General features: G+C 33.3%; 1 protein-coding gene across 1 annotated transcript; it reads left to right on the forward strand.

Moving 5' to 3' along the window:
- The first annotated feature begins 5,786 nt into the window (after positions 1-5,786).
- Positions 5,787-17,967, forward strand: LOC143547711 (acetylornithine deacetylase-like). Its single transcript, XM_077039071.1, has 9 exons — positions 5,787-6,140; positions 6,707-6,951; positions 7,040-7,148; positions 7,281-7,419; positions 7,493-7,568; positions 15,380-15,502; positions 17,305-17,458; positions 17,550-17,583; positions 17,679-17,967. The coding sequence occupies exons 1-9, from the start codon at positions 5,802-5,804 to the stop codon at positions 17,780-17,782; spliced, it is 1,323 nt and encodes a 440-aa protein (XP_076895186.1). The 5' UTR covers positions 5,787-5,801; the 3' UTR covers positions 17,783-17,967.
- Positions 17,968-19,782: the final 1,815 nt, after the last annotated feature.

Raw genomic sequence — 19,782 nt, forward strand, 5'->3', positions numbered from 1 at the left:
AGAACATATTAAGAGACATACAAAATCAAAACTAGTGAGGAAATATTAATAGTTAATCATTCATAGTACAATATGCAGTTGTACATGGTCATCAATAAACCCATCATGATTATAAGCGCTATTATAATACTTACGGGTAGACCTTTAGTTATAGGATCCTTAAGCATATCATGAATGTATTCGATACGAAAATTTAAATTCCTCAATTCGTTCATGAACGAATAATTAGTTTCATATCGAAATTTAATGCAGCACCTCTCAAACTATTACTGTTTGAGAAAACATGGTAGCTGACTTTATCACAATTAGTCTTCAATATATAATTTATCTGGAGTTTAATAAAACTTATGAGTTCACTAATAAATATTCAACAACATTGTAATTAATCAACATATTATGTCGTTATGACTTAGGTTGTTGTTATCAGTTTATTATGACTCCTCCATGAGATACATTTATCTTCTGAACATTAGAATTATCCTCTTTATGGTTATAGTGGTGGTGAGTTGAATAACATCTTATGTTCCACTGCCATATTCTTTTCTTTTACATGTGTTGCTAATCAACATACTCGTTTTCCTTTTGTATTTGTGAGTGTTATAGTTGATTTTTAAGGCAACAAATTGTAATAATAGAAAATTTTAGTATGTAATGCATAAGAAAAGTGTACTTAGTTTCATGTGTGAGCCCTTAACTTTATAGGTCATGGTACTGTACATTATGATGTATTCGGTAATGCCATTTAACCTTATAGTTATAATTTTCAAGGAACGCATGCATCTTATGAGTTATTTTAATTATTTAATAAATATTAGATTAGTTTTAGGAAAAACTAAATCCAGAATAACTCTATTTGATAGCATGAGTTTATTGATTATCATAAGAGACATCCTGTTTGACTCATCTCATTTTTCATGCTCTAGGTTTCTTCTTTATTACTATTATTAGAAGGAGCAACGAGATGCTCATGTCTTGAGGATAATCAAAAAATGAGAAGAGCTAAAAGTTAATAAAACTCTTTATGAAGCAAAACATATTTAGGTTTGAGATTAGAGTGGAAAATTTTGATGAGATAGCTATTTATAGAAGAAAATTATAATGAGTAATGTTATGGGATATTAAGATAATACATATTAAATTTTATGATCATTAGATTAATTAAGGATCATTAATGTGAGGATCATTATATTTTATTGAAGATGTGATATGTCTATTATTAACATCAAACTAATAGACTATAATTAAAAGTTCTACATAAACAAAAAATAAATCACCTTTGAGCATAATTAAATTTTATTTAAGTATGTGTGCAAAATAATTATAACACATCACCTTTGGGCAGAAGTGAGACAACTATTTTAATTATGCACATGTTAGTTTTGCTGAATAAAAACGTAACACATCACAATTGGGCAGAAGTGAGACATTTATATTATGTTAGGCAAAACTAACAAAAGCTTTCAGTTAGACTTGAATGATATGGTAAATATAATTCATCACCTTTGGGCAAAAGTGATACATCAAAAGTTCATTCAAGTTAAGCCTTTATGTTTTGTAAAATTTTATAATATTTAAGTATCTACAAAACATTTTAATGAGTTAATAGTAAAAACTTTCTGGGTAAAATTAAGGATTTCAAGAAATCACGTTTTCGGGTATTTTATAGTTTTCGGATGACATGGGTTCTTGGTTAATATGTTTTCGAGTACTATGGGTTTTTGGGTAAAGTAATGAGTTTTCGGAAAATTAGCGTGTCGGGAAGAAGATTGGAAAACCATTCCAAAAAAAACCCGTATAAGGCGATATAATTTAAAATCCGAGAACTCTAAAATCCAAAAATTAGTATTATCCTAATTAAACTGAAAACACAAAAAAAAATAATACAACTCATACAAATAATTCTGTAAACAAGTTGATCCCTAAACATATTTCGAAAACTAAAAGGATATAATAAAATTTGGTTCAAAGTTTTTAAGGATTAACAATTATATCTATTTCCTATTTTAATGGGATTCAAATCTTTTAAGAAAATAACAAAACTTTTAATTAATTCAAGATTTGAAAAATTATATCCCTAAATTAACTTTAACAGATTTTAATCAATATTTGAACCAAAATATGTTATAATTTTCAAAAAATTATAATGAACACGAATAACATCGTTGAAAATTTTAATTGTTAAACATATACAAAAACTGGAATCGAAATTTTTAAACATGATTTTAACAGATTTCGAAAATATTAGGGTTTATTAAATATGAATTTTAGCGCTTTTAAGCAGTTTCATATATTGTTTTTGTAATAGAACATGAAAAAGAAACCGAAAAAATTAGGGTTTATCAAGTTCTAGTCCATGTCTTCTGATTCAATTCCAGATTTAGGGAAACCATGAAGAACTGATTAATCAACATCACTCTGATGCCACACGTTGATCAATTTCTCATGGTGATAATGGAAAACATGAATAATATGATAAACCTATAATTATATGTGTACATGTTACAGCATGGAGAATAGTAATCGCGGCAGAGTATGAGATAGTCGACATGTTTGTCATCTTGGTCGAGTTCCCCTTTAAGATGTATAGTTAAGGATGGTGTTAGGGTTCTTTAGAGAAACCCGGTTTAGGAGAGAGGAGGCACACAAAATTATTATGTGTGTGTGATTAGGTTATGATGTTAATATTTATCTCTCTTTATATATACCCAAGGGGAAACCCTTTATTTGTTAATTATAGGTAATACCTTTATTAGTTAATTATAGGTAATATGGCCCATCAAAAATTACCAAACTAATATATAATAAGGTATAATTAATATTTTGATCTATTATAATATAAATGATTATAATGGCCATATATAAGTATATATAATTATATATATAATCTTACATGCTAGTTTCAGATTATTATTCATTTCTCAAATGAACCTAATCCTATATATATATATATGGTGGGGTTAGAATAAGAAGTGAGTTATTTGTAAGAAGTGTGAGAAGTAATATCAGGCGTTGGATGTGATCATCTGATGGTGGGTATTGTTAGTGTGTTTTTTGCTCGGTGTGTTTTATTTTGTTAGTTCGGTGTGTTTTATTTTTTTAAGGGTAAAAACCACTTCTTACACTTCTTAGGATAGTTTTACTTCTTATTTTAACCTTGCTCTCTCTCTCTCTCTATATATATATGTAGACAAATATAGGATGTGTGTACATGCTTAGTGAAACGCCCAGCTTTCACAATTTCAATTATCAAAATTTGAATTATCCAATGTAAAGTTCTTATAACGTATGAACACATATTTATATTCCTATGGTGACTCTATAGAGTAAGATTTAGTTAGAGATTACAGAAGTAGTGATAACAATGAGCATAGGTGAACCATGTGAAACTCTTTAAACAAAAACAAACACCACCGTAATGTAGAGATGAGCATTTTGTCCCAAATATCCGTACTCGTACCCGTACACGTACCTGTACATGTACCGATTTATCTTATTCGGTACGGGTATTGGTACTCATTTTTGTTGAATTTTGGTACATGTACAATCGGGTACAGGTACAGGTACATTTGGTATTTGTACCTGTTTGAAGTATATAAAGGTTTAATTGGGATTCTTCATATTTAATATATAAAATAAATTCTCCAACCATGTTATTATTGAACAAGTACCGAACGTTTTTTCAAAATTAAATTATATAACATCCAAGACTCGAACTAACAAACAAATCACTTAAATTCGGCGACCGAATTGGGTTCTTCACTACTATCTTATCATTAAATCGATGCCCAATTTGGTACATGCACTAATTTAGTACCCGTCACGTACCTATGAAAGTATCAATACCCGAACTAATTCTGGTTGTTTGTTAATTGTACCGGAACCGGTTTTAAGATCGTCGAAGATTTAGAAATAAAAAGGTAAAGTGGTACAAAAACGGGTATTGTACCGAAATACCCGTACCAATACCCGTACCCGTACCATACCGAAAAACTTGGTACGAGTATTGGTACGTATTTTTATTGATTTTTGGTACGAGTACAATCGGGTACAGGTACGGGTACGGATACGGGTACTGTCCCTCGCTCATCTCTACCGTAGTGTACAAGGAAAGTTTTACTTATTTGTAAAATATTTGTGTAATTTTAAATATGTAATTTCAGTAATTTAATGCAATTGTAATTGTATAACAATATACGATCATTTTGTTGTGTATTTACTTAATGATTAAAGTTTAAATTTTTCATCAATTACCCGTATCACACACGGGCTTCAAACTAGTTTATTATATTTAGGGTATGTTTGGCATGAAGTTTTTTTGGAGATTTTAGGAGCTTCGAGCTTCAAACTTTTAAGAAAAAACTCTTACTCAATTAAAAGCTTTGTTTGGTTTAAGGAGTTTGAAGCTTTTAGGTCAGCAGAAAAAATTTAAAGCTTCTATTAGTAGCGTTTAGAACGAGCTACAAGCTTTTAGGATTTTAATTTACATAAATAACCTCCAAAATAAATAAATTTACTATTATTGTTTTTAATTATGTCAATTTTAGTAATTTTATACATTTTATTAAAAGCTCAGGCTAATCTTTCAAACATTTAAATATATCTAAAACGCTATAGTTATAGTTTTCAGCCACCAGCTAACAGCCTTCGACTAGAGGTGCACAAATCAGGTTTTTTCTAATACCCGGGTTCGGGTATGATCGGGTATTAGAAAATCGGGTATTGAGAGAAATCGGGTAGGGTTCGGGTAGGGTATTGGGGAGAAAAACTCAACCCTATGTACCCGGGTAGGGTATGATCGGGTTCGGGTATTGGAACCGGGTATGTGTCCGGGTACGACCGGGTATTAATACCGGGTTTTAAATTTATAATTTTTTTATACATTTTTAAGTTTGTTTAAAATTTAAATTTGCTTTTAAATTACAAAAACCGTAAATCCACTTAAGTACAAATTATTTATTAATAATATGCATTTTTTTAAAACTTAAACATAAAAGTATTGAAGTAAACATAAAAATATACTATAAAAACTCATGTATTATTTCGGGTATTAGAAAATTGGTATCGGGTCGGGTATAACCGGGTATGGGTATAGGGTATGACCGGTTTCGGGTATTTACGGGTATAAATCGGGTACGGTTCCGGGTACGGGTATTGAGCTCAAAATGCATACCCTATCCATACCCTACGGGTAGGGTCGGTTCCGGTTTAAGGTTTTTTTGCACCTCTGCCTCCGACTACTTTTGTAAAAGTACAAAAGTAATCTTAGTTTTTAGTTTTGCCACCACTGCATCTCATCATCATCATCATCATCATCATCGTACTCAGTATATCCCACCAATAGCAAAGCTATGGTAGGGTCTGAGGAGGGTAAGATGTAGGCAGCCTTACCTCTACCCCATAGGGATAGAGAGGCTGCTTCCGGTGAGACCCCCGGCTCGATAGTAGTTTTGCATCAAGCCTTGGACATAAGGCACATAACACTCAATCATCGGGACACCAGCTGATCGGTGCATGTACCCTTATCTTTCAGCTATCAACGCTACTACATGATGCATCTATGCTTTTTTAAAAAGCCAAGCATCTATGCTTTTTAAAAAGCCAAGCATCTATCAACGCCACCGCTGCATCTATGCTTTTTTAAAAAGCCAAGCATCTATGCTTTTTAAAAAGCCAAGCATCTATCAACGCCACCACTAAATCTATGCTTTTTAAAAAGCCTTGGACTCACTCTTAAAAAGGAAAAACCAACTCAACTCGTCTTTGTCATTAGCACCACCATCATCAATCAATCAATTAGCAGCATGGTGGTTACTTGTTCTTCCGGCGTTAAAGAACAACTGGGCGACCTAAACAAAGAATCTTTCGTGAGCCTTCTGTCAAAACTCATCGGAGAATCCAAGTACGTCCAGAACAACCCCCCGGACCTCATCCCGGACGAGGATCGAATCGTCCGCCATGTCCTGGACGCCCTCCTCCCTCACAGCACCACCACTGGCGGCGGCCCACTCATAATCAACCACGTCACCTACAAACCCAACAGAGGCAATCTTATCGTCGAGTACCCCGGTACCCTACCCGGCAACATCCTCTCTTTTGTTGGAATGCATATGGATGTTGTCACTGCTAATCCTTCTGAATGGGTTTGTTTTTTTCCCCTTCATTTTATGAGATTCATGTAAACATTTTCTGGTCAGATAAAGTTGTTCAAAAATAACAATTACCTATTGTTGATGAATAAAATTAAGATTATTGGGGCTTAGAGCATTCTTAGCCCGTTTTGTAAATTGTATGGTACAAATATGAGTGGTGGTGAGAAAGTTATATTTGAGTTCACACCGTATAATTTTTTTTATATTTTCTGAAAGTAGTTTTACAGTGAGGAAAAGAAAAGATAATGATAAATGTATAAAAAAGTTATTTAATTGTAAGGAAATAGAAAAGGAAGTGAATTTAGTGTAATTATATGAATATGGATAGGGAATGAGCTGAGAATTCTCTTAGTAATCTCAATATATACAGACAGTCCCAACTTGAACGTCATTAAAAAGCTAAACACATTACTTTTCAGTTTGTATGGGATTCATGCAGAAAACTTATTCAAATTTGGGACTGCCTGTAAACATTTTCTGAATTGGGATTAATCCCGGGAAATAGGTGAAAGTTGGGATTATTAAAATCCTGTTAACCCATAAATTAATGGTATTAGGATTTTGATCCATTTTCAATGAGCATTGATGGAGACAAGCTTCGAGGGCGTGGGACAACTGATTGTTTGGGGCATGTTGCCCTTGTAACTGAGCTTATGAGGACCCTTGGACGAATGAAACCGAACCTTAAATCCAGTGTTGTTGCTGTTTTCATAGCCAGTGAAGAGAACTCTTCTATTCCAGGTGTTGGTGTTGATGCACTTGTAAAAGATGGACTTCTTGATAAGTTAAAAAATGGACCTCTGTAAGCTATTGTGATTTTGATGGTTTATTTTTTATTTTAAAATAAAAAAAGCTTACGTTCAAATATGTTATAAAATTAATATTTACAGGTTTTGGATTGACACAGCAGATAAACAACCCTGTATTGGTACGGGCGGCATGATACCATGGAAACTTCATGTTACAGGAAAGCTGTTTCATAGTGGTCTAGCACATAAGGTATTTCAATTACAACAAGTAGAATCTGTATATAGCATATCTGTGTGTATTTTGAAAAAAAACCCTAAATCTAAGACTACCCGTCAGTGTTTAAATCCGAGTTACTATTGATATCTTCATTTTACTCGGTAGGCTATTAATCCCTTTGAGTTAGCAATGGAGGCGCTTAAAGAGATTCAAACAAGGTTTTACAAAGATTTCCCTCCACACCCTAAAGAACAAATTTATGGATTTGCAACACCTTCAACCATGAAACCAACTCAGTGGAGCTGTAAGTCCCTATTAAACAAAAATATTTTTTTTTTCTTATCCTTATTTTAACAAATAACTTAAAATTATTTCAGACCCAGGAGGTGGCATCAATCAAATTCCTCTGGATTGCACTATTTCAGGAGATGTCAGATTGACTCCATTTTACAAGTAAGCTTGTTCGTCTCCCGTTTTTGCGGTTTACTTTGACGTAAAGAAATTTCCACCTTTTACCAAAGTGAAACCAGTAGGGCTCGGCTTGTTTGTTATTTATTCAATATATGAAAACTCACGAGAACTCCATCTAACCGTTGATTTAAGTGTAGACTATTTTTAAGGTTTAGTTTTTATAGTTTAGGGATTGAGGTTTAATTTTTAGAGTTTATGGTTTAGCTTTGGCGTTTAGTTCATAGTCACATGGTTCGCGGTATGAGTACGGCCGTACGGGATCGCAATTCGCTAGGTACCTGGAATTTGGTACGAAAGGGGGTAGGCTCATTTCGGATCGCTCTGGTACGTTGTACCATATAATGTGGTATGATGTAACGGTTAAACTTGGTGCTATATATGTATAAACGAAATTAATAAACGATAAGCTAACTTAAAGGAAATAATAAATATTTTAAACATATAAAATAAAGTACAAAGTTCAAAATCTTTCTATATTAAGTTAAAGAAGTAAATAAACTAATGATAAATAAACTATACTTAGTTAAAATTTGAAACACGACTTTTTATTTACAGTGCTTGGTTCTCCCTTTCAAAATTACAAACTAAAACATTATAGGATAAATATTGGGCCTTGGTTAATATAAAAAGGCCCACAGTTATAAATTAGGTTATCAATAACCTCCTCCTCCACATAGTAAGCTGAAACTTCTATCGTATCTACTCTCCTTCCATAGCAACAATAAACTGGAACACCAGTTTTATGCTTGAAACGTGATCCTGAGCGAACCAGGAACGCAAACGTACCGCTAATTGGTACGAACGATCCTGATCGAAATGCGTGGCCTTACCATTGAATTATGTGACTATGGTTTAGTCACTAGCTTTTAGTTTCTTATTTTTTTTCTTCATGAAAAAGGGTCGGGACCTTTGAAACTTTTATTAGAAATGAATGATAGAATTACTAACAAACGGCACTCAAAGAGCCCATGACATTTCCCGAGACCGATGCAGTCGATATTGCCGATATATCAACGATATATCATTGATATATCAGTGATATCAGTCTTAATATTGGCGATATTGACCGATATTGGACTGATATTTAACCGATATATTACCGATTTTGCCGATATCAGTTTGTTAAGTCTTAATTGTCAATTTTTATTGTTCAATGTTAGTGTTTTACTGTTTTAAGTCTTAAATCAATTTCTACTTGCTACAATTGTTAGCGTCTTGTAAGATACAAAAGGTTAATTTGTTAATGGTAGGAGCGTATATTGGATTGTTAGTGTTAAATTGCTATATATATATATATATATATATAGGGGAAGGTTAACGTACAAATGAAACTAACGTGCTAACCAAGTGAAATCACAGTGGCAAATTCGTAATTAACATACAAAACCTGAGAAGTTAAAGGAACACAACTTAAGCGATGAAGAAACTCAATTTGTAATTAATTGTTATTCTTCTGATCAAATCGATCAAATCATATTCATTTAGCTAACCTAATCGATTAAATTGGATGAACTGAAGCTTTTGATTGATGAATTGAAGCTTGCAAGTTATATTTGATTATTCAATTAAGCCTTACAAGTCTGATTTGACAATCATTTTATTGTTAAAAGTGATTTTGAAGAAGGTTGGTGCAAACCTAATCGGTTAATTGAACTAACTAAAGCTTGTGAATTGGCCTAATCGAACAATTAAAGCTTGTGTATCAAACTAATTGATCCATGGAAGCTTTGCGAATCGAATTACTTGATGACTAAAGCTTATAAATTAAAAAAAAATGGAATTACAGAGCGTTTGCGACGGTTTTATATGATAACCCGTGCTTCAATAATTACTCTACTTATACACGATAATTACTCTACTTACAAAACAACCATAGAGTAATTGTTTTTCAATAATTACTCTATTTACACAACATAATTACTTTACACATAAAACAACTACTATTACAAAGTGTAATCACTTGAATACGTAGAGTATTTACTTTCTGGGTTTGTAATGAGTTGGTTTTTTTGTAGTGTAATCAATTTTATAACTACAGTAGTTATTTCTATATTCGATTAGTCACTAATAGTTACATAATTATTCTACTTGTATATATAGTTACTCTATTTTATAAATAGACTATTTATTTAGGGAGAAAGGAATACCTTAGGGGCTTCTATTTACCTTATTTTGGTCACACACCATAATGGTATTTTCTTTTCATATATACATCATTATTATTTTTTATTTTTATATGTGCTATTATTAATTATATTACTTCTGAACTTTGATTTCCTTTATATTGCCTCATACATATGCATTTTAGAGCTGAGGGTCTCTCTGGAAGCCACCTCTCTATCCCTTTGGATGGATGTACGGTGTGCCTACATCCCACCCTCCCCAGACCCTACTTATAGGTTTGCTATTGGTGGGACTTCACTGGGTATGATTGATTGATTTTATAAGTAGACTATTTATTCTTTTAACTGTATTTGGTGTAATAGAAGTTGAATTTTATAACTAGAGTAATTATGGGGGTGTTTGGGATTCCTTATTTTACCTTCTTATAACTTTTCATTAAGTTAATAAGTTACAACATTGTAACTTATGAAACTTTTCCTCTCACAATAAAAGCAATCCCAAACACCTTATTACTTTCAAAAAGTTTATACGTTATAAGTTGGTGAAAATAAGCAATCCCAAACACCCCCTATATTGTTTAACAAGAATAATTCCAAGTATGGCCATAACTTCCAAATGTTAAATATGCAACCTGTTCACCTTAAATTTGTTTATCTAGGTTCACAAATGAATAGACTTCTACGATACAATAATGATCTAAGAAGCAAAACCGATATCAAATTTGTCTTAGATAAGCTTGGTAATGATTTGTATTATGATTGTGTAATTGTGATTTACAATGATTACAATAGAATAATATATATAGACTTAGGTTAAACAACTAGGGCCGGGCCTAAGTATTCTAAATTCATTGTCTAATACTCCTCCTCAAGCTAAGGCCGGGACCGGACCTTCAGCTTGGACTTCAAAAACAGAAAACGATCTGATGGTAATGGTTTTGTGAACACATCCGCAATCTGATCATGAGTGGAGATAAATTGAACGAATAACTTCCTTTGAGCAACCTTCTCTCGAACGAAATGAAAATCTACTTCTACATGCTTTGTTCGGGCATGAAATACTGGATTGGCAGATAAATACGTGGCTCCCAAATTGTCACACCATAGGATTGGAGCCATCCGCATGGGAACCCGAAGTTCGGTCATCAGGGTCTCGAGTCAGGTTAGTTCAGCTACTGTATTTGCTAGGGCCTTGTATTCGGCCTTAGTCATCTTGATGACTGAGAGACAGTCCTTTGTTTTCTGGCTGACCATGAAATAAGATTGGATCCAAGAAGATAGCGAATCCCCCTGTGGATCGACGGTAACCAGCCCAGTCTGAGTCAGAGAAAGCAGTTAAATTGTGAGCATCTGTATAGGCATGTAAAACTGACGAAGAAGAGCTGGAGATCAGAAGGCCATGGTTGGAAGTCCCCTGTAAATACCAGAGGATGCGCTTAACAGCAGACCAGTGGTTCTCGGTAGGAGAATGCATAAACTGGCAAACTTTGTTGACTGCATAAGAAATATCAGGGCGAGAAAGTGTGACATATTGTAATGCCCCGACCATCTGTCTGTATTTTACTGGATCATTAAAGATAGCTGTAAATTGTCTTGCAAATAAAGTCTGTTTGACTCCATTGTATTCTTCGCGAAGGCCTGCAACAACCAACATAACGATGTCTTTATCTGGCATAATGACCTATGTTTGCGAGAGCATTTGCATATCCCTGTGCTCTAGAAAGATAAGCAATTGTGGTCTCATCTCCTTTCATCTGGATCTTTAAGAGCTGCATTTTCAGTGTAAACTCCCTGGAAGAAGTGTGTGGAGCATATGCTCGTTCAAGACCAAGCCAGAGGTTACGCGAGGTGATGCCCTGGACATGTTGAAAGGATGATTTGGAGATGGTGGATATGATGAGCATACGAACATGCGCATCATTGACCGCCAGTTTGTATAATTCGGATTAGGTGAGTGGTAGGGGCTGCTCCTGCTGCGTCTTTACCAGTGCAGTGGCAGAGGAGACAGAGATGGTCGGCGGGGGGCAGGGAATGGAGCCATCAACATATCCGGACAGGCTTTGTGTGACAAGGAAGGGTTGTAGCATGAGTTTCCAATGTCCATAGTTGGAGGGGAGAGGGTAAAAGCGAATTTGTGTGAGTTATGTGACGTTTTTTCTATGGTAGGAAAGGCAGCGATCTGTTGATCATCCATGATTGTCGGCAGACAAAGGAAAAAAAAGAAGGCTGAAGGGTGGCGGCTGAAGAGGTACAGAACCCTAGGCTCTGATACCAAGATAAGCTTGGTAATGATTTGTATTATGATTGTGTAATTGTGATTTACAATGATTACAATAGAATGATATATATAGACTTAGGTTAAACAACTAGGGTCGGCTAATATAGACTATAGGGCTGGGCCTAAGTATTCTAAATTCATTGTCTAATAGGCTTTCAACCTACTACAGGTTGTTTTTGAGTCAAAAGAATCTATAAACATCAGTTTACAGTTTTAAGTTTTAATCGGATCCTTTTGTAAACTATTATAAACAATTTATAAGTGAACAATATTCAAATACAATTTTGATTTTGGGTCAAACAATTTATAAGTGAACAATAATCTTCAATCTCAAATCATCATCATCGTACTCAGTATATCCCATCAATAGCAAAGCTATGGTGGGGTCTGAAGAGGGTAAGATGTAGACAACCTCTACCCCATAGGGATAGAGAGGTTGCTTCTGGTGAGACCCCCGACTCGATAGTAGTTTTGCATCAAGCCTTGGACATAAGGCATATGGCACTCATTCATCGGGACACCGGCTGATTGGTGCATGTACCCTTGTCTTTCGGCTATCAACGCCACCACATGATGCCTGATTAACCTTCCGCCACTTTTAATGTTATTTTCACGAGATTAGTATAATAACGTCAAAATTAGTGCAATTTCACTTTTGCCCACCCAAGGGTTCACACAATCTCAAATTCAATCCACTTCTTTGGCTTCAGACAAACTTTTATTGTCTCAATGAATTCTCTAATTGGCTTATTAGGGATTGACAAAGTAAATTTATATATTTATCTCTTTGTAGGTGAGGCGAGTCTGCCAATTGTTTTCGTTTCCAATCTTTTTCATTACATCGGATCTCTATATTTTAAGCTTGTTTTTGTATCGGCAGTTTATTTTTTATTTTTTTTCGCCTTGTCAACATCTTCTTCTCCATTATCACCTAAAACAATATGTAATGATTCATCATTTGAGTATCTACAAGCCCTTATAGCTGCTATCCTTTCACTTTTCCTCTTTCTGACCATTAAATTAACATTACAACCAACCAACTTGAAACATATTAATAATTACTCTACTCATACAGACTAATTACAATACATACAAAACAACTATTATAACTATGAAAATTACTCTAGTCATTCAATGTAATTACACTATAACCATTTAACATAGTTACAAAAGCTACATATAAACTAATTGCACTACATATAAAACAGCTTCTTCCCCATATTTGTCTTTTGCTTCTTTTTCTTCATTACCACATTCTTCTTAAAACTATCGATATCTCATTGTGATAACCGATATTTCAAATACCGGTCCTTGACCGATATCCGATGTTTTTCCGCATTAACTACATAGACCGAGACTCAAAAGAGCCCCAAAAAACACACATAAACAACTACACTGAGTAATTAATTTGGGCCTAAAACTTTACAAGTCTAAAGTCGGTTTCAATGTAATTTACATTTATCGACAGTTAAACTACATAATAATTAGTCTATTGCATTTCCTTCTAAGTTCCCAAGTCTCCCAAGTATTCTTTAGGCCCGATACACAAACACCAAGTATAAAACCAAAGTATTAAAACCCAATTTGATATAAAAGTCAATGGATTCAAAATTTCAAGTCTTTCTATCTTAGCAAGTCTGACCACATACATAGGATTATTTAAAAAACCATTTTGTCTTTCTGTTTATCAACTGAATTCCTGGATTTACCATTATGCTCTTTCTTCTCAATGAACCCCGTTCTGCTTTTTTTTTTTGACTATTCCACCAAATCCTAACACAAATAGAGGCTGTTTGCAATTAAAATAGCACAATGCAACCTGCATTTTTATATTATTTCTTCCATCAGTTCTAAAACTTTTGTTAAAGTAATGGCTTTGCTAGATTGTTTAGATAACATAGTACATCTAAAGATCAAGTCAAGGTTGTAAGCAGTTTGACTTGCTACATTTTCAATGTTATTTAAAGTCATCATTGTTACTAGCGTACCTCTTTAATTCCAGATTTAATGTTTCTGTAACAAGAGTAAATAAGTAAGGTGACATGGGGTCACCTTGCCTTAACCCTCTTTGCCCATTAAAGAACCCATAGCTCTCCCCATTGACACATATGGAGTAAGTGGCAGATCTAATACGTGTCATAATCCAATGGGTCATGCAAGGATGAAGACCAGAATGAATTAAGAATTCATTGGTTAAATGTGTCAATAGGCTTTCTACAAATCAATTTTCATGACAATTTTTGAGATACTTTTATTCATGTGTGTTATCAGTTATTTGTCTTTTGGGAACAAAAGCACTTTGGCACTCATACACAGTCAGATTTTTTTTAGTCCCTTTAATTATGTTGCAGATAACTTTTGTTATCTACTTGTAAAGCGTATTACACCAAGCTATAGGTGGAGTTTAGGGTTTAGTAATGGTTAGACGGAGTTGAGTTTTCTTAGGAAGCGGAGTTTTCTCATGATCCTTCCTCTTATTAATATTATTATTTAGTTTTTTTATACCTAAATGTATTAATATTTTTTTCGAATTGTAAACGTTTATAAACAAAGGCTAAAGGTAACAACCTCCTCCACAACCACACCACAACCTGGAGGAAAACCACACCACAACACACTTACATTAAAACGGATTTACACTAATTGGACCATTCTAATAATTTATGCTTCGATCTATTTTTAAACCAAAGAAAAATCAAAGATTTGATATCTCACTAATAAGATCTTCAATCTTCACCTTTTTGCCTTCGAACAACTTCTCATTTCTAGCATTCCAAATCCTCTAACAAGCAGTTTTCACAATCCTGTGAACACGTTCTTTTCCAGCACCCATATCCCCACATTTGAACAATTCTCTTACCGTGAACACATAAATTTGAGGAACCTTGCACAGTTGCACCATAAGCTCAAAGAATCCTACACCATGGAAGCCACCGCACAGCTGGAAAAGATATGTTGGGACGTCTTGACTTCTTAATCACATGACACACATAAGCGATATGGGACTTGTATGGTTCTTTTGCTTAACGTCATTTGAGTAGGAATTATATCTATCTTCCCTCTCCAAGCATATGTATTACACTTGGTCGGAAACCATTTACACCACTTCATCACATATTTAGTTTGAATTAAAAGCTTCTCTACCAAATTAACCAAGAAAGAACCTGACGGGTCACCTATCAACCTCAAAATGTAGTAATATTTAATATATATTTTTTTAATAGTAAATTAAGTTATATATATTTATATATAGTAGGCTCACATGCTTAGTCAGCTCGGTGTCTGAATCAAGATTTAATGTTTACAAAAATTAAACCTTTCAAAAACTTGCAAGAAGTGTTCACGCCTCTGCCTCTTACCTTATTAATTTTGATTTTGTGAAAACGTTTCAGCGTGCCGGATGTAATCAAGAAGTTAAATGAATACGTAGAAGATTTAAACAAGAACATAGAGAAAATTCCTACGAGGGGACCTGTGTCAAAATACGTTCTACCAGATGAGAACCTTAGAGGAAGGTATGTCATTGTCAAATCTTCATGAATATTAACAGGAATATGTGATTTAATATGATAACTAGTATTTGTACCCGCGCTTTGCGGCGGAAGCGCGGGCATAGGTTTATTAATTGTAAGATACTTCTTGTTTTGTGAATTAGTAGTGTTCAAGCATACATGGCATTACATGATCCTGCTAGTTTAGTTACAAATAATAATGATCCTTGTTTGGTTACAAAAGACACACATATAGTGCTGCCATTTGATCTAAACCTAGTGTCATGATGGGCTGCTATTTTAGTTGATATTCCTTCCATCTACAGAAACAATTAAATAATTCAAAATCAACTCGCATATCATCATGAAAGTTAATATAAAAAATACATAGAATAAAGAATACTTACTTCGGATTTTATAAATAGCATGTTGTGCTGCACACTGCAAATTTTGCTCCTGTTTAAGATTAAATGTCAAAAATACCATTAAATAAATAAAAGATCTAATTATTGGATACCATATGATAGCCTCTTAAAAACTAAAGTTACCCCTGACTGATTACCAAGTTTTGTAATGCCATTTAGTACAAAACAATTTTGGGCAACATGTGTATTGGGTCAGCCCAGTTCTTTAGCTTTGCTCTTGACTTGTGTTCTTTGCATCACGCCAATCAAACCAGCATAACTGGGAATGTAACGGTATCTCTTGCGCATAAACTTCTTACAGATATAAAACTTAAAAATCATTTTACAAAATGAAATGCTGGTCAACTCATCCATCTTTTTTGCAACAAATGACGAATTAAGAATTCAGTAATGATCGTTTCACATGAACACAAATGCATACGCCTTTCAGTTATTATTTTGTAAGATGAAAATATTTATACTTATTAACACTTTCTAAGCTGCATTAATCATAATTCTATCACTGATTTTCATATACTCGTTAAGAAAACAAAGATACCCTTTTGAACAACATAGAAAATAGTGATGTGCCAAGCCTGTTCCAGTTTTCATGGGTCACACACATGTATGTATGTATATAAAGCATAATGAAGAGATACCTAAACAATGGAGATGCTATAAGCCAGTCACTACCTCAGCTACATAAAACCTGCAGAAGCAATTAAATTAAGGATTTTTAAAACTCACTTGGAGAAAGACAAAATTTGAAAATTGTAGCATATTTTTTTTTGCATACACACACACACCTTTAAAACATAATATTTATGTGAGCAAATACTGTAGAATTGTAGAAATTAAAAGCAATTGATTGCGTCACCTATACATCCGAAACAAAAAATTAGCAAACTTACACCATTACCATAAGTAATGAGTACGATAAATAATCAACTTGAAGAACGTGGTGAGAATTGAAAAAAAATTATATACATATATATAAATCCGACCTGAGAAGTAATGGTGCGCGGACTTGAAGTAATAGCAGGAGTGTAAACCAAAAATTCTCAGATCTAAGATAATAACTACAAATCGAATCAGTAAAATGAATAAGAGATGAATCGGAATACAAACCTTTGACGGCGATTGACGGTGACGGCGTAAGACCTGCATCGGCGATTATGGTGGCCCTGAATACGTTCCTCCTCTGTCTCTAGTAGCGCGCTTGTGAAGATGACTGAAATCAATGGATACGAGGAAAGCAGAGAGAACAGGTGAAAATTTAGGCAAAAACCCACACGTGTGAAGTGAAAGGCAAAAATAACTAACATCTTATTAAAATATTATTCAACTTATGAATAGTAATGGATTGTGAGATAACGGCAGGTTAAAAATTAATATTTATATAACGTTGTGTTAACTTACCAGAATTGAGATATCGTTTGATGAAGCGTCATCTGGAGTAGCATGTAACCTGGAGTCTCGTGGCTTCCATGTGTTGTGTCAAGCTACTAAAGATGCTGTTGGGCATGTGAAGCCCTACTCTATAACCGGCACTTTGCCACTTATACGAGAGCTACAAGTGAGATATTATTTTCTATTTATATTCTTTAAACTTTATATAAGAGCTTTCTTGTACTTTCTAACTCTATGAACCTTTATACTGTAAACAGGATGATGGTTTTGATGTTCAAACTGCAGGTTATGGTATGTATATGTTTCTGTAATAGTAGTATATATACGCTGATGAACTACTATTCATTAACCAGTTAATAACGATTTCTGTGGATTTGTTTGAGCAGGTTTGATGGCTACGTACCATGCCAAAAATGAGTACTGCCTTCTTTCGGATATGTGCCAAGGGTATCAAGTGTTCACCGGTATCATTGCTCAGCTAGAGCAGTGATTTGAGTGTTTCAAAATAAATAAATTGTTTCTGAATTCTTGGAAGTGTTTGGAGAAATAGTTTTTAACTGTTTTAATGACTCATGTTCTTGGTCTTTGTGATTTACATCTTAAATGAGTATATGACATCTTAATTGTAATCTTTTTAGTTGAAAGGACGAAAATGAAACCTTTCTATGTTTCTTGCTATGGCTGCAAACGAACCGAACGAACATGAACAAGGCCTTGTTCGTGTTCGTTTGTTAAGAAAATAATGTATTTACGAACGGATCACGGATACTTACCGAACGAGATTTTATGTTCATGTTTGTTCGTTAAGGAAATGGATGTGTTCATGAACGGTTCATGAACACAATTAAACTCGGTTGAGCCTAGGGATTGAGATCGATGTATTGATCAATGTTAATAACGAGAAAAGATATGGGAGCAATGTGAGAATATGATTTCTTATTTTATGTTAGGGGCAATAAATTAAAAACTATAAAATGTTTAGATAAAATGAATAAATGTAAAAAATCTTTCATGTACAACATACAAATGAACATGAACATGAATGAATGTTTCGTGAACACATCACCAAACATTCACGAACAAAATTGAACGAACGGGGTCAATTCATGTTTATTTGTTTAACTAATCAAACATAATTTCTTGTTCATGTTCATTAATAAATGAACGAATAACATGAACAAACTTCCTGCCGAACAATCATGTGTGTGTGATTAGGTTATGATGTTAATATTTATCTCTCTTTATATACACCTAAGGGAAAACCCTTTATTAGTTAATTATAGGTAATATGGCCCATCAACAATTACCAAACTAATATATAATAAGGTATAATTAATATTTTTATCTATAATAATATAAATGGTTATAATGGCCATAAATAAGTATATATAATTATAGGATGCATATCATTACAGAACTAATAAATTATTTAAGAACTCGAAGGAACCCTTGAAAACTAACGTTTTTTATAATTTTTTTTGTATGTTAGTGTTATTTGAGTGTAGTTTTATCATTTTTTTATATCTATCTTTACGATTACAATTTTGAAAGTTAGTTTTTATACATATCCACATTTTGTTTTACACCTATGTAAATTTGTTAGTATATAAATTTTACACATATGTAATCTTGTGATTAATATATGTAATCAAAATTTTTTGTACAAAATATGATAAGACTACTCTTAAACAATGTTAATATATAAAAACAAGTAAAAAAATGTTTGGTTGTTTAGAGTTCATAAGAGTTCTTAACTTTATTAGAGTTCTTAAATGATACCAACCCTATAATTATATATATAATCTTGCATTCTCCCACTTGGCCAAGTAATCATTTATTATGAGTATTAGATAAGCCTGATCAGGAGTCATCAAACGTTTGATTTGTATAATAATTTGTCTATATGTCATTATGCATGAAGAACATATTAAGAGACATACAAAATCAAAACTAGTGAGGAAATATTAATAGTTAATCATTCATAGTACAATATGCAGTTGTACATGGTCATCAATAAACCCATCATGATTATAAGCGCTATTATAATACTTACGGGTAGACCTTTAGTTATAGGATCCTTAAGCATATCATGAATGTATTCGATACGAAAATTTAAATTCCTCAATTCGTTCATGAACGAATAATTAGTTTCATATCGAAATTTAATGCAGCACCTCTCAAACTATTACTGTTTGAGAAAACATGGTAGCTGACTTTATCACAATTAGTCTTCAATATATAATTTATCTGGAGTTTAATAAAACTTATGAGTTCACTAATAAATATTCAACAACATTGTAATTAATCAACATATTATGTCGTTATGACTTAGGTTGTTGTTATCAGTTTATTATGACTCCTCCATGAGATACATTTATCTTCTGAACATTAGAATTATCCTCTTTATGGTTATAGTGGTGGTGAGTTGAATAACATCTTATGTTCCACTGCCATATTCTTTTCTTTTACATGTGTTGCTAATCAACATAC

This window comes from Bidens hawaiensis, unplaced genomic scaffold (genome assembly GCF_021521415.1).
Source record: "Bidens hawaiensis isolate Kalapana, Puna unplaced genomic scaffold, B.hawaiensis_p1.1 tig00014777_1, whole genome shotgun sequence".
NCBI lineage: Eukaryota > Viridiplantae > Streptophyta > Magnoliopsida > Asterales > Asteraceae > Bidens > Bidens hawaiensis.

Bases quoted from the DNA above. Each gene is read 5' to 3' on its own strand.
- LOC143547711 (XM_077039071.1), top strand. From the start codon at position 5,802: ATGGTGGTTACTTGTTCTTCCGGCGTTAAAGAACAACTGGGCGACCTA. The intron at 7,149-7,280 runs GTATTTCAATTA...TTTACTCGGTAG, and splicing joins ATAGTGGTCTAGCACATAAG to GCTATTAATCCCTTTGAGTT. The intron at 7,420-7,492 runs GTAAGTCCCTAT...AAATTATTTCAG, and splicing joins GAAACCAACTCAGTGGAGCT to ACCCAGGAGGTGGCATCAAT.